Here is a 24,597-nt window from a genome sequence, read left to right as displayed (position 1 = left end):
AGTTTGTTGATCTGCTTTTCAACAGCCTCACTTTTAAGTTTTACTCTCCCTAACATAATTTTATGATGTTATTAAGATTTTCCATTTCCTAAAAGTTGTTTAGGATCACACTCCTTTCTTACCCTGTTGTCTTATCTCAGACTAGTCCAGGGAGACCCTGTTTTTTTTCTGCATATGACTAAGGATGCTAAATGTTTTTCTGAAGTTTTCTTCTTTGTTCTGCAATAGATCATTTTCAGAGGTGGATTCTTCCTCTGCTTCTTATGGGTATGATGCACCTTTGATTATTTTTACAATACTTTTTCAAAGGCTGAATGTCAGCTGTTTCCAGTGTACTCATTGTCAAAAGCAAGGCAGGTCTTTTCAGAGTTGGCTTATCAAATAACACAATGCATGGATTGCCTGTGACCCATTTTCTGTCTTTTTACATTATAATTGAATATTTTTCCCAGAAAAATATTTGAGCACAGTCTTTAGTGTCCAGAAGGCTCTCACTTTTTGCTGTTCTATGCTAATGAGTGACATCTTTGTCCTCAGTGCCTAATTTTCTGATGCTCTGAATCAACACAGTACATTACATTTCCATCATACATTCCTGCCAGGGTTTTCTTTCTTGCCCATAAAACTTTACTTGTGAGGTTTCTGCCTCCCAGGATGCAATGCACTCCTAGTGTCCTCTTGTCTTCTTCCTATTCAGCTTTTCCTAGAAATGTATAGGTCTCTTTGAATTTGCAGAGATGAAAGTGAAGAGAAGAAAGCATCTTAGCTGCTTCAAAGGTCAGCAACTGTGAGTAGAGGTGTAGCTATCCAATGTTCTGATTGGTAAAGCCCTGGGTCCCTAACTCAGGTTGTAGGAAAGAGAGGGAGAAGTCTATTATTTTTCACAATGATTACTGTCTTATTAGTAGGCAGTGTTCAGAGTGCCAGGAGCAAAGTTTTGTAGGATTTTATCAATCTAGCTCCATCTATTTGAAATCACTGAAGTTGCCAAACATCTAGAATGTGAGTTGGTCATAGAGCCCCTCGGTTCTCTGAGGTAAGAATCACTCTCTATTTTACAGCTGAAGAAACCATGGAAAAGAAAGGCAATGTAGTTGTGCAAGGTCAGTACAGGAGTGACAAAACTGGCCTTTTAACTTCATATCCTGTTCTCTTTCTTCATTCAGCTTTGAAGAGCCAGTCCCAGCTGAGATGGGGGAACGATCTGGGGACTTGCTCCTTCTTCTGAGTCCCTGTAGCACAGCCATGAGGCAGCTGATTCCAAGGCTTCCAGAATCTCTCGCACATAGCACATTTCCATGGTGGGCATGGCTAGTCCTGGGGGATTCTGGATGACTCACCTTAACCAGCAGATTGAAGTGGGGAGAGAGTTGTCAGCATCTCTCTCTGGAAGGGGATTTTCAGCCTGGCATGAAATATTTTGTGAGGTTTAGGGTCTGCTTATGGAAATGCAAATCACTTTAACATTAAGCTGAGGCCACTATGAGGCCACTTTAGGGAGCAGGGGGAAATGGGCTTCATTAAGCCTGTCTCTATGACTGTGAGAACAAGGGCATCATTTCTTCTAGGTGTCTGTCTTCCTCACCTCTGAATACAATGATGGACGAAGGATTTCGAAGGTTCCTCGCAACCACACAATTCGGCTCTTCTCTCCAACAGTTCAGGAAAATGATGAAGAAGTCTGTTAGTTTTGTGTGGGTATGTGTTTCGTTGGCTCTGATTTATTCAGATAATTGCCTTTGTGTCTCATTTCTCTTTGCAGATGTAAGCCCAGATGAAAAATGTAAACACACCTCCCAACTTCGGGATCTTTATTAAATTCCAAGCCACTGATGAATTCTTGCCTAAATGCAATTCATTCTTTCCCTGATTTGGGGCCTCTGAGTTTAACTTTCCTGGGGAGTGATGGCAATTTTCAGGTGGGAAGTAGGACCAAGAGCAGCTCTCATTGCTAAATCCTAGGTGAGAGACTCGGGCCAAAAGCAAGGCTGGGGTGGGGGGGGGTGGAATATGATGGAGCCTTGCTCTTTTCTCTGCTCCCTTTAATCTTTTTCCATGGGTTTGCTGACTGTTTCTGTAATTAAATGAGGGAAGTATTTGTCATCTCGGGTCCCTTTCAGCCGAGATGAATGGAATGCAACTTTCTCAGGAAGCTTCTGACAAAACCCTGTTTGTGGCCAGTGCCAGGACATATACAAAGGCGCTGGGCTGGGGGCATTGGGAACTCGGGCCCGCTTCAGGTCCTCGCCAGGTCGCTGCTGCACCCGAGCCCTGGCGAGAAACTGTTTGGACACAGAGTGCCTCTCCACAGAGGCCCGCCCGCGAGAGTAATGTGCTGTGGGGCTGCCGCAAAGCATTTCCAGAGTTAACGAGGGGAAAGGAATGCCTGGCCTTGGGGTGTTTTTGAAGGCTTATTCCCACAAAAGGCCCGCTGGGGCGTCATGCAGAGACTTGCTCTAAGGTTGGAAGGCTTTTCAGTCCGAGAGCCCCGGCTGGAGCCACTTGGAGAACCATCATTTCTCCTTCCTGTTGATGAGCTTCCGTCTGGAATCACTCAGAGGGGCAGAGCAGCCCGGCTTTCACTACCCACCTTGATGCCATGTTCTTCTGGGGAGCTCGAAACAGTCTGTGAGGGAGGTAGAGGAAGCATCATTGTCTTTGTTCCTCATGGAGTAACTGAGGCATTGGGAGGTGTGGTGACCTGCCTGAGACCCTGAGGCTGGTAAGGGGCAGAGCTGGGATTTGAGCTTGGGTAGTCTGGCTCCTTTAAGTTATTGTGTGATGAGCACCTGCCATGGGCCAAACACATCATGAAGGGCTCAGCATTCACGTTCTCATTTAACGGGTAAAGCGACCCTACAAGGTAGTCACTTCTCTAATCTGCACTTTTCAGATGAGGAGACTGAGGCTCAGAGAGGTTAAGTCAATTGCCCTTGGTCACACAGCCAGCAACAGGCGGAGCAGGGAGACTCCATGAGCCTTTGCTCATTCTGCAGACTGCTACACTTCTCATCTGTAATGAACAATGTCTAAAACAAGTTTACTTCTTTAGTCTAACTTTGATCTTCACCAAAACCCACCGTGTTGGTAGAGTAGACTTCATGACTCTCATTCTCCAAATAAGAAAACTGAAACTCAGAGAGGTTAATTGACTTGCTCAAAGTCACCCGTTAGCAAGTAGCAAGGCTAGGGCTTGACCGTGGGACTTTCATTTTTGGCATGTAGCTCTCTCTCCAACATTCAAAGCTGGTTCTTGGGGAGGTACCCCGTAGAAGACAAGAAAGCAACCAGGGCAATTTAAAAGAAAGAAAGACTAAGAAGAAACAAAATCTGCTTAAAAGAAACAACAATAATACTGAATCACTGGCTTGTTATGCTTTTGATTCCCTAGGATGGTCCAATTCAATTATATGAAACAGAACTCATATGGGTGTGTGTGGATATACACACACACATATATACATATACATATGTATATATAAAATTTTATTTTATCATCTAAGAGAAAATTCTTCCTATTTTTCTTTTAAAAATTTATCATGATATAAAAGCTATGTCTAACTGTATAAGTATATGAAATAACTATGTTCCATTTAAGGAGTAATAACGAAACCAATATCCAACTGCCCATCACCCAGTTCAAGAAATAGCTTTTATTTACTTGCAAATATTAAATTGTAAAGTAATTTACTTTTTTTGCTCTTTTAGATACAACCTTTTGTGATTTTTACTTCTTCCTTCCCTGCCTCAGCTTTTCTCTCATTATTTTATATAAACGAGTTAGAAAACAAATATTACTTCCTTAAATCCTTTCTTTCCTTTTTATTTAAGTCAGAGATAGAGTAAAATAGAGAGACATCGAAACCAAAACAGTGCTGAGAAAGCAGTATGGCCCATAAGGTAGGGACTCAGGGCCTCAGTGCGGACGGGCTGGGGCTGAATGCCAGCCCCGCTGTTCACCATGCAGCCCTGGAACCCTCCTCTGCCTGTGGGGATCCGTCTCCTCTCTGTAATCCAGGGTGACTCACCCCACCCCACCCCACTCCCATCTCAGGATCCGAGGAGAATGATGGCTAATGTCAGATCACAACTTCTAGACTTAGACATTATGAGGCTTCAATGGTATTTCTCACCCTTATGAAAGGCCTCTTAACTCAAAGCTTTTTCCTCTCAGTAATACCTCAATCCCAAGGAAGGCAGAGGGGAGAGGAGTACACCCATTTCACAGAGGAGATGCTTCAGTGAATGAATGGGTTTGCTCGCTGTGACGTGGCTGCCACCAAGCAGAGACACAATTCTAAATCAATCAGGCCTTCTAAATCCTGATCGAGTGAATTTTAAATGGCTTGTTAATTTAAAAAAATAATAATGATTATATTTCTTGTCTAATTGTGTACAATTAGGATGTATGTCTTTAATTTTCTCTTAAACTTCTGGTAAAATGTTCCATTTACCCCTCACAGCTGTACAGGTGACAAATGTAGGAAATTAGCAAATTACATTAGAATCCTCTTTGGCTTCCTCAGCTCCTTTGCACTTTGCTTTCAGCTGATGTCTTTATGGGTAAGAAGTGCTCTCGTGTGATCACAGCTGTGAAGCCAACTGCCTTTTAATTACCACACTGCAAAAATCATGTCTCCTCATGTCAATTTAGCACCTCTAATTAGTGAATGGGTTGAGATCACATCTATAGGGGGAGAAAGGTGTGCTGTGGCCCACCTCAATGCTTGCAGTGAAAGAGGATGTAGCATTTCTATCTGTTGGATCCTCCCATTTCCTCATGGCCAGCTCCTACTCATCTGTCCAGGCCTGCTCATGGCCACCTCTTCCAGGGAGACTTCCCTGCTATCCCTTAGTTCTCCTAGCAGCTGTCACAGAAAAAGCATTCAACCATGAATTGATAAATGAATGTATGAGTGAATGCAAAGGGAGCAAACTTAGTATGTGGGGTCCCAGAGAGAAAAGTAGAATTGATATATGACTCTCTCAGGGAGCCTGATGTGGATCAACATCCGGGAGAAACATTTAATAGTGAGATATTCAAGAAGGAATCAAAATCTTACAAAGTACTGAGTTCTCCATCACTGAAGATATTCAAGGAGATGCTCAAGAATCACCTATGTATCAGGGTTGTGGAGGGGATTCTCAAACCAGCAGGGGGTTTGCATGAGTCAGCATCTGCTGATGGCAAACCTAGTGATTTTAGTTGAGCCCTAGATTAATATTTTATATCTCAATAGGTACATTTTCTTTTTTATATTTATATTTATATTTTATATCTCAATAAGTACATTTTCTTTTTTTATACTTTTATACCATCTTCTTAGAAAATGATACAGATTTTCCATTCATGGTATTTAAATAAAAGGATATGTGTATTCAAAGGAAAATAATAAATCAGTTAACAATACAAGTGGTAGACCCAAGGGTCTTGGAGGTCTGGGAAACACTGGATTGCAGGTTCATTAAGGAGTCCTATAAGAATATACAGTCCTCAGAAATAAAAATCTCCTACTCAAATCTGTTACTTTCCATTAAATTAGGTCATAATATGCATTTAAACAATATGTCATGAGCAAGACTCTTATCTGGGCACTGGAGAATAAGCACTATCAGAAGGGCCACAAAGGGGGTAGACGGACCTCTCCAATCAAATGAATTACATTAAAAAAAGAGAAATAACCGTACAAGTAGAAATGGCTTAAGAGGGTTGCCGTAGTTAGCAATACTGGGGACACACTTGTGATGAAAGACTATTCTTTATTTGCCTGAAATTTTTTAATTTAACTGGACACCTGGCTTCTATCATGACTCCTGAGTCACCATCCACACCAGAGATGGTAAATAGACTTGAGCCTATGTGACGTCCCGAGTACGTTGATAGGGGCGGCCAGAGATGTGGGTTAAGCTGGTGAAGAGCATCAGGTCACACCTGCAATTAGCATGGGACAGAGAAGCAAGGGCTCCGCCCTCATTCGTGTATCCGCTATCCTGAACTTGTCCAATTCCTCATTTTAACCCGCAGGGGGATGGGAGAAGACCAGGGACTTGCCCAGGCTCCCAACCCGAGTCCACAGCTGGGCTGGGCGAAACTCATCTGTTGCCCCGTGCCGCCTGCTCAGAATCAAATCAGAATGCCACCAACGCCGGGATTATGTAATTCCAGGCTCTCCTCGGCAAACATGACCACCCACATCACTGGCCAGAACGCGCACAGCCCGTCGAAGCCGCCACCTGGTCCCATTTCTCATCAGGACTCCATTTGAACGCCCCAGGATAACACCAAAGATGGGAAACCAAAGCCATTTACATGGAGAGAGTTCCGTGGAACGCGATGCTGTGACGGAGAGCACGCAGGGGTCTGAACCACGGTGCTCCTTACATAACATCTCGGGGGCACACGCTAGGACGATTTTCCGTTTGACTCTCGGTAGCACCCACAGGCAAGTGGGCTTTCCTCTAAAGCAGACACAGCGCGGGCTGTTCACGGCAATGATGGCACTGAGCCGAATTGGGGGCTGCTTCTCCACCTTTCTCCTGACCCCCTCCCCTTTCTGGGCCCGGACTCCCCTTGCCGTTAAAATAAGGAGATGGCCCTGGGTGGCTTTTTTATTTCAACTCTACCCTTTCATGACTTTGCAATTCTGCGTTTGATTTACAGACCAAGGAGGAATTCGTTCTTTCCGTGAGGGAACGAAAACTGTGGCACTTGGAGACTTGGTCAGGGGAGTCTGAAACCAGCCTCTTCCAAGATAGTTAGAGGGCCTAATTGTTTTAGATCTCCATTTGGGTATCAGCCTTTCATTTTCTGCTCTTCTGAATCAAAGTCATTCATTAGTTTTTTTCATCAGTTCAGCAATCATTTATTTTCTAGAAAAATTACAGATGCATTCCCTTAACCCCCCATAACCCCCCTTCTAGGAATTCATCCCCAATTCAGTGTGGCTCAGGTTATTCCAACAGACTGGAAACAACCCAAATGTTCATTGACAGAGGACTGGCTGTGTCCCAAGTGCAGTCCATGCACGTCGACAGGTGCTATGTACTGTAAAAAAAAGGGGGGGGGTATCTTTATATAGTGACAAAACCTACAGCTCTTGGAAAATTAAGGGAAAAAAAGCAAAGTGCAGGACAGCATATGCAGTAGGCTCCCTTTTGCATAAGATAGAGGAAGAGGAATCAAGACACACATTTATGTATATCTGGAACGAGAAACACTGGAGGAATAATGAAAAATGGCTAAATACGGGAGAGGCATGGAACAGAACAGAGGGAAGCTGTATGGGGTCCAGAAATTCTCTACTTGTTACATCCTTTTTGACTGTGGAATCATCTAAAACTTGTGTAGGTTTTAAAAATAAAACTGATCAACACAAAGCAAGCAATCCCTAAGAACTGAAAACAAAGGCACTTAACAAATGTTATCAATTACACTGAGAAAAATCTGTAAAGGGACTTCTGGTTATATCTCCACTGTCTGACCTGGAGAGAGATGGAGTCTCCTCCACCAGCCCGCCACCTCCCACACTTCACAGCTTTTTACTGTGAAGCTCTTCAAACCTACAAGAAGGTTGAAAGAACAGTACAGTGAACACCATATCCCCTTCACCATTCAGTATTTTCCGCATCTGCCTTCCTCTCTGTAAAACTATTCACACACACACACACACACACACACACACGTTTTTGTTTCTGATGCATTCAAAATTATAAACTTGGACACTTCGCTCCCATCAGTCCAGAAGATTCTGGAAGATTCCCCTGGAGTGTGAGCGCAGTGTCCTCACCACACTTACGAGTACCATCCAATGGTCAGTCTACCCTGATTTCTTCGGTTTCCCCAAAATGCCCTTTTGGATGTTAAAAATTGGGATCTAATCAGCATCCATGCCTCCCATTTGGCTCCTATATTTTTATAACCTCTTTTCATCTAAGAACAGCCCCCGGCCTTTCCGTTGTTTTTGTTGTTTTCCACAACATTAACTTTCCTGAAGACACCAGGCCAGGTGGCTTGTAAAATGCTCTAGATGGGTGTGATTATCTCCTTATAGTCATATTCAAGTTTAAATGTTTTTGTTTAAAACATGAAGAAGTCTATTTTCTAGTTCAGTCCACCAAAAAAAAAAAAAAAAAAAAAAAAAATCCTAGAACCAATGACCCCCAGTAGCAACGAGCAGAGTTAGACCCAAGATTTTGGTCCCTAAATACAATTCCCCAGCAGAAAGAATGGGAAATGCCTGAAGAAATGGCTGGCTCCAAATTTAAGGCAGATAAACAATATTAAGTGCCCAGAGGAATGGAGGAGAAGGTAGGAGGGGAGGGAAGGGGGCAGGAGGGAACGAGAGCATCAAAAAAGGGCATGCTCTTCTGCAAAGAAGAACGCCAGCTTCAGAGCAGAAGGGAGAGAATTGGGGGTCACCTGGGTGGCTCAGTCGGTTAAGTGTCTGCCTTCAGCTCAGGTCCTGATCCCAGGGTCTAGGGATTGAGCCCCACGTGCAGCTCGCTGCTCAGCAGGAAGCCTGCTTCTCCCTCTCCCACCCCTCGTGCTTGTGTTCCCTCTCTCACTGTCTCTCTCTCTCTCTCTCTGTCAAATAAATAAATAAAATATTTAATTTTTTTAAAAAAGGGAGGGAGTTCGGTCAGAAAATAGCCATCTTGCAGCCCCGATGTGACAGCGGCTTGGCCAGGACCATCAACTGAGCCTCAAACCATCTGGTAAAAGATGGTGGGGGACCAGGACATCAGCCTCGAAGTCTCACCCCACAGGTTACTTAATAATTACTAAGGGGAGGAGGTATCTTTACAATAAATCTAGCAGATGCCACCTTAGCCAAAGGATTGGGTTTCGTATCACCGAGAAGGTTTCAAAGGCAGGCCTCCTGACTCAAAGCAGCGGGAAGAACATGGTATAAAAGAGGATTCTGGCCAGAACTGCTTTTCCGGAATCTAGCTGTGAAGAAATGATCAGATCCAGATTTGGGATTTGGGAACATTTTCTAAAACAACTGGCTTGAGCCTTTAAAAAGGTCAATGTCCCATAAGCCAAAAAAGAAAAAAAAAGGTAGGAGATTAAAAGTAGTAGATTCAGGGGGCCTGGGTGGCTCAGTGGGTTAAGCCTCTGCCTTCGGCTCAAGTCACGATCTCAGGGTCCTGGGATCGAGCCCCACATCGGGCTCTCTGCTCAGAAGGGAGCCTGCTCCCCCCGTTCCTGCCCACCCCGCCTCTGTCTGCCTCTCTGCCTACTTGGATCTCCGTCAAATAAATAAATAAAAATCTATTAAAAAAAAAAAAAGGGTAGTAGATTCAAGGAGACTAAGCATGTGATGGGACTTACACTGTATGCTACCTGACTGGTCCCCCCCACCCCCAAATAAATGGCACTAAGGACATTCTGGGGACAACTGGGGGAATCTGAATATGGGCCACATAACAGTTTAAATTATTGTATCACTGTTCATTTTTTAGGTGTGATCATTATATTGTGGTGATATACAAGGATATAATTGTTCTTAGGAGACTTATGCTGACATATTTAGTGGTGAAGTGTCATTATGTCTCTAAGCGGCTGTCAAGGGCTTCAGCAAAAATATGAGTGTGGTGGGGGCAGGGCGGGGGAAAGAGAGGGTACGGAAGACCAACAAGGCAAAACATAGATGATCGGTGTCCCTATGTAAAGGGTAGAGGATGTTCACTGCACTTTCTTTTAATTTTTGTAGGCTTCAATATTTTTCCAAAAGACTAGAAGAAAATTTGGAGGAAAGGTGGAAATACTAAGTAGAGCAGCAAAAACACTGCATTAAAAAATAATGTCTGTGACTGATTGGAATACAGCCCATTTAATATATTTTTTAAAGATCCATGAATTCGTAATGTTACTTACATAAAAGGGAAAGACCGAGAAAGAGAGAACCCCAAACCAAACAAAATGATTCCTGGAGGTTCTCCTAGATTCCAGGCCACATGCTGGGCTCTTGGGTTCCAACGACAACAAGGGAGATGTGGTCCCACCTCCCTCCCCCCGCAAGGTGCCCCTGATGGAGGGGACTGACATTACCAGGCAAGCTCTAGGCTGAACAGAAAACTGAACCTTCAATGATGTGTCCCCTGGAGGCCGTGATCTAGCTGGAAAGGCTTCCCAAGGAAGTGGTAATCAACCTGGGAATAAAGGAAAGATCCCTTTTTGCTAGTGAGGGCTGCTGGGGTGAGCTTGGCTGTGCTGAGGGTCCATGTCCCCAGGACTCCAGCCACAGGCCTGGAGTTTCAGAAGACACCCAGGAGGAACAAGGACACGCAAAGCCAACATTCCATCTCAGAAGTAACCAGGACAGTGTGTGGGAGCCTGGGGGGAAATCCGGGAACACTGTGCTGGGGTCGGCCTCTGGGCAGAGTCTCGATAATCATCTAACCCAGGGTGGTTTGTCTCAGGTTGAGCGCTTCCCACTTTATAAGGCTCAATCTCTGCATCATGGAAATAATAAATTATTTAATTGTCTTGGTAAACAGAGCCAAAGCAAAAGTCTTCTGTATAATTCAACACTAAAGTAGGCCAGGCTCTATTTAAAACAACAAAAAAAAAAAAACCCAACCCATTCATTATAAAACCACCCAGAGTAGAACTCCAAGTACTATATGCTTGAAATACTTAGCATGGTTATTGATTTTCACCAACAACCAATCATCTGGTTTTTGATTTCAAAGGAACCACTTGTTTTTTATACACAACAGTCACTGGATGAGGAATAGGTTTAAAAGTAGTGTGTGTGTGTGTGTGTGCGCGCGCGCGTGTGCACGCATGTGATGGAGCATTTACAGGGAGAAAACAGGTCCGTACTGAGAGGCTCCAGCAGGAGGCTCCTTGCCAAGGTAGGCTAGGGAGGGACCTCATGGGAGGCAGGAGGCTCCTTGCCAAGGGAGGCTAGGGAGGGAGCCTCCGTGGTCTCCAAAGATCCCACTCCCACAGGCTGAGGTCTGTTCACTGTAAGAAGCAGGGCAAGCCTCTTCCATCTTTGCATCTCATTTTCCTCATTCTATCCTTTTTTAAAGATTTCATTTATTTACTTGAGAGAAAGAGAACTCGAGCGGGGGGGAGGGGCAGAGGGAGAGGGAGAAGCAGACTCTCCGCTGAGCCTGACAGGGGGCTCGATCCCAGGACCCTGAGATCCCAGGCCCAACCCAGGAGCTGGTAGAGGAGGGAATCACATGTAAGGCACAAGAGGGGAAAAGAGAGGTTTAAGGCAGAGGCTGATGGCTTTAAGCTACAAAGCTTTGGGAATAATGACATGATATCATCAGCTGACCTAACCCTCTCTCTTTATAGTAGGAGACTCAGATAGGGCTAAGGATGTGCAGAGGCCACACAGCTAGTACCAGATTGCTGAACCCAGATCCCAGGGCTCCAGCTCTTCTTGGAAGGTAGACCAGAAGGCCACCGTGGTCCTTGAAGTGGAGGGAAGAGGAATGCAAACCATGGTACAGGGAACCCTGAGTGCCTCCTCTCATCCCATAACCAGTCCATGGTTTGCCATGCCATCACCATGTGACAGATGAGGAGCTGAGACCAGGAGACGCTAAGTGACCTGCCCAGGGTGGCCAACTAGTGCTGGAGCCTGGACATGAGCCACAGCCCATGTGACGCCAAGCCCAAAAGACTGTCCCTATTACAAGCTGACCAAGCACATTAGTGCCTCTGGGCTTCTGGACACAGCCTTATGGAATGCAATAAACATAGGGCAGTCGGTTTCATGCCATGACACAAACCCCATGCTTTCGTCCCAGAGCCCCTGCCCAGCAGCCTCTGAGCCCCCCAGGGCCCACCTCACACAAGCATCAGCACAGTCCTAGGGGGAAAGCGGAACTGTTATGGACGAGGACACTCAGGCTCCAGTGACAGGAAGTGGTTTGTCTCCCACCCAGCTGGGAGATGGCGGGGACAGGTGGGAAGCCAGGTCCCCTGACCCAGTGCCCCTTCCACCACTCCTTACTGGGAGCCACAGGTCCCTTCAGTGTGCTCCTGGCCTCTGTGGGGTCGAGGGCCTTGCTGACTGCAGGCACGTCCAAAGGTGGCGAAACACTGACTACACCTGCTTCCTCCACATCTCCCAACCCTGCAACATTCTACAAGTAGATTTGGGGGCTCGGTTGTAGGTACTTCCCTTATGTCCCCTCCAGAGTCTCAATACCTACCCTTAGACCCTTCCACCTCAGCTGACACACCTGCCTTCAAAGACTCCAGGCACCTTTAATCAGCAAGAGTCATCTAGAATCTTGTCAAAATTCAGGTCCAGGGGTGGGGCCTGGGAGTGGGCCCTTCTGACACACTCCCAGGTGCTGCTGCTGGTCCAGGACCCTGTGGCTTTAGGGCATCTCTAGGCCAGCATTTCCCCCAGTCCCCTGATGATCAGAACTGTCCAAGGCGCTTGTTAAAAATCAGCTTCTCAGGCGTCCTCCCTAGGATGTGATCAGTGAACCTAGGAACCTGATTCTTAATTAATAAGCCCGTGCCCTGTCCCCACTCACCCCTCCTCCCATGAGTCCTCCCACCAGGTATGCCTGGGCAACTGCAGAATCCACCCCCCTCGTCTGATGCCCCAGGCCCCCAGCACGTCCACCAGGGGTGATCCAGTCTCTACACCGGGGCATGGCTCAACCCTCCGCAGGGCGTCTCACCCACTGTGTGTCAGAGTCGCCAGAAGCTGACATGCCCGGGGCCCAGACACCTAGACGTAGGACAGAGCCTGGCCAAGCTGACCAACTCGGCCCCATGTGCCTGAGGACCCCCCCGCCCCGTTCCACGTTTCTTGTCCACGTTGCCTCTACCCTCTTGCCCTCTGAGCTTGCTGTCATTTTACACGTCTGTCCTCCTGGAGGGAATTACTTGCCTGGTTCCCTCTCCAGGTCCGCCCAGTCTCAACTTGTAAATCCCGACTCAACTGCACGTAATCTGCGGTCGTGCTGCTTACTAGCAGCTTGGGCTATACCGTAAGAAGCGTGTGTGATTTATTTATCTAGAATGAATTATTTACATCCCGCATAGTTCCAGAAAGGGGTTGAGGCAGAGAAAGACACATCAGCAATGCAGCCATTGGACTTACCCGCTGGGAACCGATACTACTTTAGAGACCATGGTCTTGAATTAAAAATGGGGGTCAGAACCTTGAATTGAATCTTTTACCAGATGGACAGGAAGGATATGGGTTGGGTCGTTGGCAGGAACAGACCGGGAACCGCCATATGCTTGTCATGCCCTTTGCCTCTGCTTCTGGGAAAACCCGGAAAGAGCAGCCATGGCTCTTCCGGCTGCCTTGGGCTGACTCTGCCTCTCTTGCAGGCTCTCTGTTTTAATTTTACTCTTCCGAATCACCTTCATGGTCTGTGACAGCTCGTTTCATCCACGTGACTTTGAATCTGGAGGCAAATGGAGACATTCATCTTCAAGGAATTCCCTGGCTGGGCCCTGGCAGGCACCTCCGACGGCAAAAACACCAGTCCCGGTAATAGTAACCTTAGTCCATCGGGGGCGTACAGTCTGCAGAGTGCTTCCCCCCTGCTCTATGACCCTGTCTTGTCCAACGCTCTCCAAATAGCCCCAGAAGAAGGGCAGACCTCGCCCATTTCACAGATGAGTTCGGCGATGCCCCAGGAGCCTGCCGATTTGCCCAAGCCGGGTCTGGCAAGGAGAGACACAGGAGGGACGGCGACCCAGAGCATCGGGGCTTGACAACTCTGTTCTAGCTGTTGCCCCAAACTGCCTCTCCAGAACGTCCACCTGGGGCAGCAGCGTTGGGCAGTGGGAGGGACACCGGTCTGCGAGAGCCCGGAAGAGCATAAGGCAGGCATCAATCACGCTGTTTGAGTGAGGGAATGAATAAGGCCCACCCGTAATTCCTGCCTGGCCCATGGTGCATGCCCTTAATATCCCTTCTCCCTCTCTCACACCCCCTCCTTCTCTTTCTTATGAATCCAGAAGGTGGAAGCATTTCATAGATTATTAATGCGCTAAATGGCCCCTCTGGAGACCAGCGCCAAGAAATGGCTCCAGCCTGGCCTGGATTCTTGGCCTCTGCTGTCTTTCTTAGAGAGCAGCCGCGGGAGTTTCCAGCTGTGCTCAGTCGCACTGCACCTCCTGAATGGGCTCCGTCAGGTCTGTGGTCTGGACACCCAGCCACCCCTGGGTGTGGCCGCCCTTGTGCGTGGGCTGGGCAGGAGCAGGATTCTGGCGGGGTGGGTTTTGACCCCCGGGGTGGGGTTGAGAAGTGGGTGCTGTATGCAGCCTGAGTGTCTTGTTAAAGAACCCCCCGATCCTGCCCAGGACGCCTTGGTTTCAGGGTCTCTGATGCCAGAGCAAACCACTTTGGTTGTTGATGCAAAATAGGGTGATTTTACAACTCTGAGAGCTGTAATCGGAGATGGAGATCGGCTTCAGGTGGAAAAGTCCTTTTCAGTGCAAGAGCCGCTGCTGCTCCGTAGTCCATAGGAGTGCTTTCACTTAAAGGGGAAAGCCTTCTGTGAGTCTCACAATGGCAGGAAACACAAGAGGTTGGTCCCACTTTACAGCAGAGAAAAACAAGGCTGAGAGAGAGAAAATCAGACCAGATTTTGGTGGAGATGGCACTGGAGGGTGAGCCATGGGACCCAGGTTTGCTGTTACTCTGAGAACCTGGGCAAGGTCCTCTCCACGTTGGGCCTCGGTTTCCCAGTCTGTATAATGGGAACACTGGATCCAACGCTTGCCAAGACCCTACCAGCTCTGCCTTCTATGAATCTATCTCAAATTCCACAACCCACTGCTAAGTTTAAAAAATAAAAAAGCCCCCAAACCACTCCCCCCAAAACCACAACCCTTCCACGTCTCAGGCAACCTACAGCTTTACTCACTTGAGACTATCAAGCCAGACGACAAAATTCCTGTTCCTGTGATGCAAATGGCATCGACCAGCAGTTTAGAGCTACGCCAGAATTCAGTAAATAGCAAAGGGCTTGATTGGGGGGGTTTTACTGATTTGGTTTTTTAAATGTCAAAACCAAGCATGATTTAGGTTTTGCAGAAAATCAAGTCCTAAATGTTCAGGGCCATAGTTGCCAACACTTCAACAAACACAGAGTCAACATTCCCCTGTCTGCGTGACCTCCTTCCCTCCACTCCTCAGCAGGAGCATCTCTAAGGATCCAGCCCCATCTCACAGGCCAAAACGCTCCTCCCCCTGGTCCTGGAGGGAGCACCGAGACGCGAGACGCGGGATGGGCTGCCAAGGGGAGGCTGGGACAGTGCCAGGAGACGCGCATCTACAATTTAATATTTGCTGCGTGCCTTTTAAAGGACAGGCTCCACGGGACACGGTTCTTGACGAAATAGTGTTTGCGTTTTCCTGCCGATTTCCTGCAAGCGGCCCTTTATCCCTTCAGGAATCTGCCTTTATTTTCATCAGCGAGACTATTTCTGTCTGCCAGCTGAAGCAGCTATCACCTAGCTCCCAAAGAAGGAGGGAGTTTTGTGCTGGTCTCTGAGGATGTCAGCCCCCTCTCGCTGCCTCTCTTGTACCTTCCCTGGGCTCTGCCAGCATCTCTGGTTTAAGCTGCCCTTCCTTCATTCCTGCCCTCCACGCCCCCACCCTCGACTTGGCCCCAAACTCTCCTGCCTTTTCCCCAGTCCCATTCTCGCAAAAGGACAGACTAGGTTGGGGGGAGGTCAGCAGAACTGCTCCAGGAAAGTGCAAGGTACGGTCAAAAGCCAAACTCCCTTTAGAATGCTGAAGACAGGATTCTGGGGTCTGGAAAAAAGTCAAAGAACAACATGGGGTCCAGAGAGAGGATATGTGGGGTGAGACGCAGCCGGAGGCCATTTAGGGTCTCCCTCTGCCTTTCCTTTACCAAGGGACTGCAGGTGGAGAAACACTCCTTCAGGTCTGGTGGGCTCTGATGATCTGCCCTCCTCATTTGAGACAGGACTGAGGCCTAGAAGGCAGGCATCCAGGTCTCTGTCAGCAAGTACTCCCCAGCACCCCTCAGCAGAGGAGCCAGGCCAGCGCCAAGCCCCAGGGCGCAAGGCTGAATGAGAGAAGACCCTGGCCTCAGGCAGCATCAGGCCAGGCCGGACCCAGGCACAGGGCCTCACGCCATGGCAGGGGGGTGAGGGTAGGATAACACAGTGCAAGGAATGGGGGATGTCACAGGAAAAAGGGCAGCAAACTGCACCAGAAGGAAGGATCACAGTCTTTCCTGCCAGGTGGAGAGACCCCTGTCTGGGCCTGGGGACACGAGGGAGCAAGAGGAAGGTGGGGAGCATGGCGGGGTGACCGAGCACCCTCTGACCACACCTGGGACTGTGGGCTTGATCCTGGCAGCTCTGGCATATTTGCCCTGCTGTCTCCTCCATGCCTTTTTCCCCAAAGGGGTTGCACAGCCTGAAGTTCTGGAGCCCGGGAGCACTTCTGAGAGCCCCTGGTGCCCCAGGCCTTCGAGTTCCAGTGTTTGGGAGGTGAATGTGCATCAGAAATCACCCAGCCTCTCCAAGAACTAATTGCAACTAAGTCTTCGGGGCTGTGGGCACTGAAATGGCAGCGGGGGTGACGAGTAGGTCTATGCCCTTAAGACATTTGCTGAGTCCCTCAGCCTGGACCCAGTGAGTGGGGCCCGGGAATGGGTATTAGCAAAGTCCCATCCCCAGCCCCCAGAACTGACCCTTATGACATAGTTTGAGAGCCTGCAACCTGGTCTATGATTATTCTCTATATCAGATCTCCCCAGCAGCAGGCCTAGATGAGACTGGAACGTTCGGGCAACTTTGGGTAACAGGGAACCCCCTACTTCACAGCCAGGCGGCTGACGCCATGCTGGATGCCTCCAGCGATAAGGGCTTGCTCGCACAAAGTGGAGGCTCCCTCCTCACTAAGCAGCCATTGCTCCTGCATCTCCCACCGATGTCATCAAGAACCGGCAACATCTCTCACAAAGCCACGAGGGTCTGGAGGCGCAGACTCTGGCATGTCCTTTGGTCTGAACATGCCGTCTCCCACGGCCAGACCCTGCCCCTCCCCAGATGCCTGCCAGCCTGTGCCCTAATAGGTCCCTGCCAGGGAGGTCCAGCTCTGAGCTCCCGGAGGGCAGCATCTGACCAGCCTGGGGAGGGACAGAGCCTGCACGTCACAGCCTGGACTCTTAAGACATTCCTTGCACCTAGCTAGAGGAGCCAACACTCCCCGTGGCCGAGTGACTCACATCGTGACTTAAACAATATTAGGCTCTCGACGCGGCAACCAGGAATCAAGAAGCCCGGCAAAAGGCAAAAGTTAAATTTAACCGATTTTGGCACCAGGCTGAATTTTCACCCCTCCGTCGCGCGATTCCCTATTTTTGTGGCACGAGGAAACAGAAACAAGTGATTACACATTCCAGGCTGTCTCTGTCCAGCAAGCATTGTTCCCCCAAAGGGCAGTCAGAGCTCCTTTTCAATTACACAAATTACATGCATTTTCCCATTTGCGGAACTCTGTTTGGGAGCCCAGTTTTGAATAAGTTAAGGGATTCAATGAATCCCTTGAGTGAATGGAGGCCCACTCCTCCAGCCCCTGCACCATCTCCACAAGCTAGCTCAGCCTCTCAGAGGTGGGGAGGGGGCCCAGAGGTCCCCAGAGTCTGCTTTCCCGGAACGTAGAGGGAGGCAGAAGCTCCAAGGCTCCTTCCTATCAAGATCCCGGTCTTTGCGGCTCCACATCCCTCGGCTGGCTCCGCAGCCTGGGGGACGTCTACTCTCCTGGGCTCAGCCTATGATTCTGCCTCTGAAGTCCCCAGAGCTCTCCAAACTGCCAGGCACCATCCAGTTCCCTGTCCCTTGGCACCCCTGTCAGTGTGCAGCAGGAGCCCTTGACCTCATGCAGTCTGAGAGTGGATGTCTAGGGTGTGTGTTTGGGGTGGGGGGCACTGTAGCAATGCAGACTGAGCCTGTGGCAGTGGGGACCAGGAATCTGCATTCCCTCCTGCGACCTCCACCTCCCCAGGGTCACGTCCATGTGGAAGGAAACTTGCCGTGGAGGGTTTCAGGCTCCACAGCCTGTACCCTGCATTTAGCTCAGTTCAGCACTCAGTGAGGACCTGCTGGGTGCCGGGCCCTGTGCTAGGCACTGGGAACTGGGGGATGAAGAAAATGGGGGCCCCTGGCCCCCCAAGAAGCTTGTATTCTAGTAGAGAACACCTAAAAATAGAATAAACCGTTTCCCATGGAATGTAATTCCTTTACTGACAAAATATCGTATGCAACAGAAGTGACGTAGAACGTTTCCCGAATTTCTCTTCGTCATTACTCTCCTGAAAAGCCGTTGTAGACATGTTTTCCTAACCCTGCACCACTCATGAAATTTTAATGCCACAGATACTATAGATCTACTTATGGGGGCACCTGGGTGGCTCAATGGGTTAAAGCCTTTCTGCCTGCAGCTCGGGCCATGATCCCGAGGTCCTGGGATTGAGCCCTGCATCGGGCTCTCTGCTCAACATGGAGCCTGCTTCCTCCTCACTGCCTGCCTCTCTGCCTACTTGTGATCTCTGTCAAATAAATAAATAAAATATATTTTTTTAAATCTACTTACGTACTGTATATATCTCTGTGCTTTGTACATAAAAAAGAGTAGGCTGTTTTGCCCCCTCCCCACAAGAACCAACTCACACCAGCTTGCAGGAGATGGCTTTCATAGAGCAGGCTTTATTGAGGAAGGAGCCATTAATTTACCCTGGGGCTATGGGAGGCACAGAAGGAAAGGGATCAGGAAAGGTATCCCAGAGGAAGAGGTAATTACCCAGGGTATTGAAAGCTGAGCAGAAGTTCCTTAAAACAGAGAAGGGACTTGGCATGAAACCTCCTTTGCTGGGCAACTTGTGCTCCACCTTCTTCTCAGAACCCCTCCTTCCTGTGGTAGTCAGCCTTCAAGAGGGGCCCCAGCAATTTTCACCTCCCACTGCAGCTTGTTTAGGCCTCTCCCACGATAAATAAGAGCTAATTTGTATGACCAAGAGCATAAGGCATAAACGACAGTGTGCAACTTCTGAAGCAAGGTCCTAAAAGAATTTTCCACCCTGCCTTGGTCTCTAGATGGGTAACTTTGGGGGAAACCAGCTACCATGCCATGAGGACACTCTAGTGGCCTTATGGAGAGAACTGCAGGAGAGACACCAATGTGCCCCCACTGTGAGGGAGCCGCCGGTGGGGGGGGGGCTGATCCTCCAGTCCCAGTCAAACCCTCAGATGATGCTACAGCCCAATCTCCGAATCTTCCAGCTAGATCCCAAATATCACGGAGCAGACGTAAGCCATCCTCTGGGTCTGAAATTTCTGACCCAAGGAAATAATGCAGTAATGATTACTGTTGTTTTAAGCCGCTAAATCTGGGCATGAGTTATTACACAGTGGTAACTAACACAGTCCCGTCTTCGTAACTCGGTCTCCTGTCTTGTCAGCTTCTCAAAGCTGGAGGCCTTCCTTGCTCATGCTGAGGCCGGTTGGCTCTGGTTGGCAAGCCAGGAGTTTCTAACATTGTACTCGCTCCGGCAGCTCCTCAGAGAATTCTGAGAGGTAAACCATTCCAAGTGAGGATATGGAAAGGCCCGGAAGCTCCCTGGCTTCCTCTCTGGGCGGGGACCCTCCACGGAACTTGGCCTGCCATGTCTGAGCAAAATGTCCATCTGCATGGAGGTCTTTCCAGCCTCCGTCCCTTCCTTCCTCCCTCCATCTCTCTGATCATTCAACAGACATATAATAAGGTCTGTGGAGTGTTAAGCACCAGGAAAAACAGGAGGAACTCAGGCCCAGTTTCCATTCTTATGGAGCTCACAGCTCAGAGCTTACATGCCCCCCACACGTGCAAAGCCCTAAGAGAGGGACAGGCCAAGGGCACGATGGGTGGGCTATGCATGTGTTCTGCTAGGAGTAAATGCAGGGAAGTGACAAAAATAATTTTTCTAGAGGGGCTACCTTAGAGATAATAGTAAGGAAAAGCTTCTTGGAAAAGGCAGCTTTTAAGCTGAGTCTCCAAGTGTGGGTGACACACTGGGCATGAGGAGAATGGGGCATCTCAGGCGGGGGATGGGGGGCAGGGAACCATGTGGCTGGAAATACCCAGAACGCTGAGGCGTTGAGGTATTCAACTCAGGGAGCAGAAGGAGGCAGGTACAAGAAGGAACACTTAGTGCTTAGGATGGGCCAGGCCCGGCTCTAACCACAATCCCATCCCTGAATCCATAGAGCGGTCCTATGAGATCAGTCCTCTCCCGCCCCGGATTCTACAGGTGAGGGGCTAAAGCTCAGAGGGGCAGTGCCCAGCCCGGCTGCACAGGGAATGGAGCATGTTCCTCAGTATTCAGGAAAGGAAGCTCAAAGACAGAAAAAGGGACCCGGCCAAGGTCTCCCAGCTGTTTGCAGCACCTCAAGGCTCAAAGCCAGGGGAGTGGCACTGGGTCCAGGCACGTGCTTAGGTTTGCATCACAGCACGCCAAGCTGATCTTCTGGCCTCCTCTCCTGTTGCATCCACCCACACTCAGCGTGGCCCGCTCAGGCCACCACAAGTGACTCACTGCTCCCCAGGCCCACATACTCCCCCACCTCCCGCTTCAGAGCACCCCGTTTCCTCAGCTGGCAACGCTCTCCTCCACGGCTTCAGCGGTCCAGCGTCCCCTCTCCTCCTTCCCAGCCAGCTCCACGTCGCTCCTCTGGGAAGCCTTCCTTGACCCGTGGGCTGAGAGGGCCAGGACCTCACCCCTTCTTCCTCATACCTCAGTCACGGGTAGCTCCAGCCTCCCTCTGGGCCATGAGATCGGGGCTCTACCTCCAGCTTCTCATGCAAGCAGGGCCAGACTCCTTGAGCTCCTCAGTCAACAGGAATGCAGAGAAACCCGATCCCACTGTGGTCAGGCTTCGATGGCCTCCTCATTCTCACCCTGGCTCCCCACTGACCCGTCCTCCGCTCCCTGAATGAGCCAAGTTCTTCCCCAGCACAGGCCATCTGCATTGACCATTCCAGCCACCCAACCCGCTCCTTCTCATGCTACAGGTCTCAGCTCAAATGTCACCTCTGCCAGGAGGCACTCCTTGACTGCCTTGGGACGGTCACCACTAGTCCCATCACTCTGCCTATTTCCGTCCTGGCTGTTTCCTACCATAGGCTCAGTTCGAGACTCCCTGAGTTTAAATCCTTGCTCTGTTACCTATGTGCTGAGGGTCCTTGTGCCAGTCACTAGGCTTCTGCGTGCCCAGGTTTTCTGATTTATAAAATGAGGGTGATAATACTGGCTGTAGCACAGAGCAGGTGTACGGAGTGAATCAATGCAAAGAAGTGCTCAGAACAGCACCTAGTAGGTTCTAAGTCTGGCACGCGTACGACATCAGTGTCGGCTCTTAGTAGGGTGACCTGTTCACTTGCTCGCTGCCTGCCTCCCTCCTAGCACATAGGCTCTGAACAGGTAGACGCCCACCCTGTCCTGTCAGCACTGTGTCCCCAGAGTCTACCAAAACCCCAGGTGCAGAATAAGCTGCCCGTTCTCTCTGCCGCACGGCCGGATGGCCAAGGCAAAGACATAAACACACGGCGTGGGTCACCCCTCATCTTTCCACGCCCTTCTTCTCCCGTTCCAAACAACACCTGACACTAGTGAGTTTTGCCTCCATCAGTCCATGACCTCCCTGGCTGGCTGGTGTAGGACCTTAGCCAGTATAAAGAGTGCACCCTGGCCAGAAGCCCCGGCAAAGCCCTGTGTGCAGTGTTTGGGGTGGGGGGTGTCTTGATGCACAAGGCCACGTCAGTGGGGGAGGGGGGCTCAGCAGCAAGTAGAGAAAGACCCATCTGATCAGGGAACAGTGAGAGCAGGGCTCAGAGGCCCGAAGGTGCAAGATGCCTTTGGGGAAAGGGCAGGCGGGCGGGAGGGGCTGAGGCACGGACAGAGTGGCAGGGACAGAAGAGGACACTGGGCAGGCAGACTGGCTGGACATTGGTGACAGAGTCAGGCTAGGATGTCACTGAAAGATTCCAAACGTGCAGTGGGGATGTTGGGGCTACCCCATGGAGACCCACCGTGTGGGCCTTGCCAGCATAGCCCGGGGGAGGGGGTCAGGCCAGGAAGTGGGGTGGCGGGGGCCTGGGCAATCAATCCTCCAGAGAAGAGTCAGGGAGGCCTGACCCGGGCAACTTAGGAGCTATGTTGTACCAGGAGTCATTCCTGCAGAAGACTGGTGGCTAAGGACAGTCCCCCAACCAAAGGCGACCTGGACCTTACCTGCACCAGATTCCAGCCTTGGAGGGACTCCGCAATGATGGATGTAACGGATGGACAGACTCCTCCAAACACCATCAAGTGGTTCGGCCCATATTTTATTGCGTCGTAGAAGGCTTTCAACCCTTTCGCATTATCACACTAGAGAGCAAGAGACAGAAAGAGGAACCCAAATTAGAAACAGCTTTCCCCAGGGACAGGGGCCCAACGGTGGATTCACACAAACAAATTTCCTCATGGGAAACCGGTTGGGTTTCAGCTCCCTCCTTGGGAGGCCTCTCTCGAAGCCAGCCCTGGGCCCTGAAGACATAAGCGAGTGTGAGGTTGGTCCCCGCCATCCCAGCTCTCTTCCCACTGAGCACCCTCCCAATCCAGGACCTCTGCCTTGGTGGCTATCTCCCTGCTCTGCACACTGAGGAAAGGGCCCCAAATGTCTCCCTCTGGGGTCTCCACCTTGCTGCAGTCATTTACATGTTAAAAGGGCACAAATCCACACCCATTAGAATGTCTAGCATCAAAAAAGCCCAAATGTAAGTGTTGGCCAGGAAGCCAAGACATGCAGAAAAATGGGGATGCTGGTGCTTTGCTGGGGGGAATGTACAAGGTAGTATTGCAGGACCCCAAAACCTGAAACAGGATTACTGTACGAGCCGGCATTCTGCTGCTGGGTAGACAGCCCAAGATCCGGGAGCCAAAGAACCAGAAGCAGGGACTCCAAGACGTATCTGCACACCCACGTTCATAGCAACACGATTCACAATCGCCAAAAGGGGAAAACAACCCAAATATCCTTCAAGAGATGAAGGGATAAACGAAATGCGGCATAGACACACAACGGAGTATTTTTCAGCGGTAAAAAGGAAGGAGTCTCTGACGTGCGCTACAACACAGAGGAACCTTGATGACATTATGCTAAGTGAAATAAGCCAGATGCAAAAGGACAGCTATTGTAGGATTCCACTTAGATGAGGTCTCTAGAGGAGTCAAATTCATAAAGACAGAAAGCAGAACGGTGGTTGCTGGGGGCTGGGGGAGAAGGGCATGGGCAATCAGTGTTTAACGGGGAGGATGGGAACGTTCTGGAGATGGATGGCGGTGATGGTCGCTGAGAACCAAGGGAATGTACCTGATGCCATTCCACAGTGCACTTAACGAATGGTTAAAATGGTTAATCTTATGTTCTGCATAATTTATCACAATAAAAAAAGAAGGAAGAAGAGGAGGAGGAAAAAGGGGAGGAAGAAAAGGAAAAGGAGGAGGAGGAGGAAGATCTAGAAGGAAGAATTTGCTCAGCAAACACTTGCCATGCACTGTCGTGTTTAGTCCGGGGCTGGGTACTTAGGTAACATACAAGTTGTACCCGGCCCCCTGCCCAGGTGCTTGCATCCTAGAGTGGAAACCTGAGCCCTAAAACAGATCCCAGCAACCCAATATAGAAATGAACCAGGACAAATGTCCTCAAATGTTACTGACTTCCACCTGCACCTCCATCACTAAAGCCGTGTCGTCATCTCTTCCCTGCACAGTTGCAGTGGTCCTAGCTGGGCTTCTTGCTTCCCCGGGGGTCCAGGTAAGCCTGCTCACCACCCAGCCGCCTTCTGGGGGTGCTTTGTAAAACATAAACCAGTCCTTCTGGCGATCCTGCTTTCCGTGCACTTAAAGCCCACCTCCTCAGCAGAATGTTGATTCTCAAAAGGTTAAAAACATAATTCTCATGGAAATTGAGACGGGGTACATGTCAACCTTTTATTTAACTCATTAGCAAGGGGATCTGCGGAATGACAAAATAGATTCAAAAGGAAACTTGAGAGACCAGGATTTTTACAGTGGAAGGAAAAGTAAGAATAAGGTAAGATTGCCAAATCAGGTACAAAACTGGTTAATGTCCTATAGGGCAATAAAAGTAACCTTTGGAGACAGAAAAGAAAATCCCTACAGACTGGCACATCATGTCAGTTGTAGAGAATTATAAAGTGTCTAGGGCTTAAATTCCCCCAGTCAGATGACTCTTAGGCAGGGAAGCTAGAAGAGGCTCTAGGTATTAGGCTAACTGGTTATCTAATAACTGTTTTATATTATTTACAAGTTTGGTATCAGAGTCTGAACCCTCCCTATCATCATGGATACAAGAAGCCACAAGGTCCAATCCGGCCTCCCACTCTGACCTCTTTTCCCTCTACTCTCTCCCTTGCTCACCAACTACAGCTCACCCAGCCTCCTTTCTGCTCCTTAAAATGGAAAGCAATTTCCTTCCTGCCTCTGGGCCTTTGCACTTGCTGTTTTCTTTGCCAGCAACAATATTCCCTTGGTTCTCAGCATGATTCACTTCTTCTCATCATCCAGGTC

The 24,597-nt window shown here is 49.3% G+C and overlaps 1 protein-coding gene across 1 annotated transcript in view; it reads right to left on the bottom strand.

Annotated features, from left to right (window-relative positions):
• The window catches only part of GABBR2 (gamma-aminobutyric acid type B receptor subunit 2), a 341,241-nt gene that overhangs the window by 211,663 nt on the left and 104,981 nt on the right, over positions 1-24,597 (bottom strand). Inside the window, exon 2 of the mRNA XM_044265274.1 lies at positions 22,255-22,392. Coding sequence (XP_044121209.1) covers positions 22,255-22,392 — 138 coding nt within the window. The remainder of the gene's footprint in view (positions 1-22,254; positions 22,393-24,597) is intronic.

The sequence above is a fragment of the Neovison vison genome, chromosome 9 (genome assembly GCF_020171115.1).
Source record: "Neovison vison isolate M4711 chromosome 9, ASM_NN_V1, whole genome shotgun sequence".
NCBI lineage: Eukaryota > Metazoa > Chordata > Mammalia > Carnivora > Mustelidae > Neogale > Neogale vison.
This window is presented reverse-complemented; position numbering and strand designations above follow the sequence as displayed.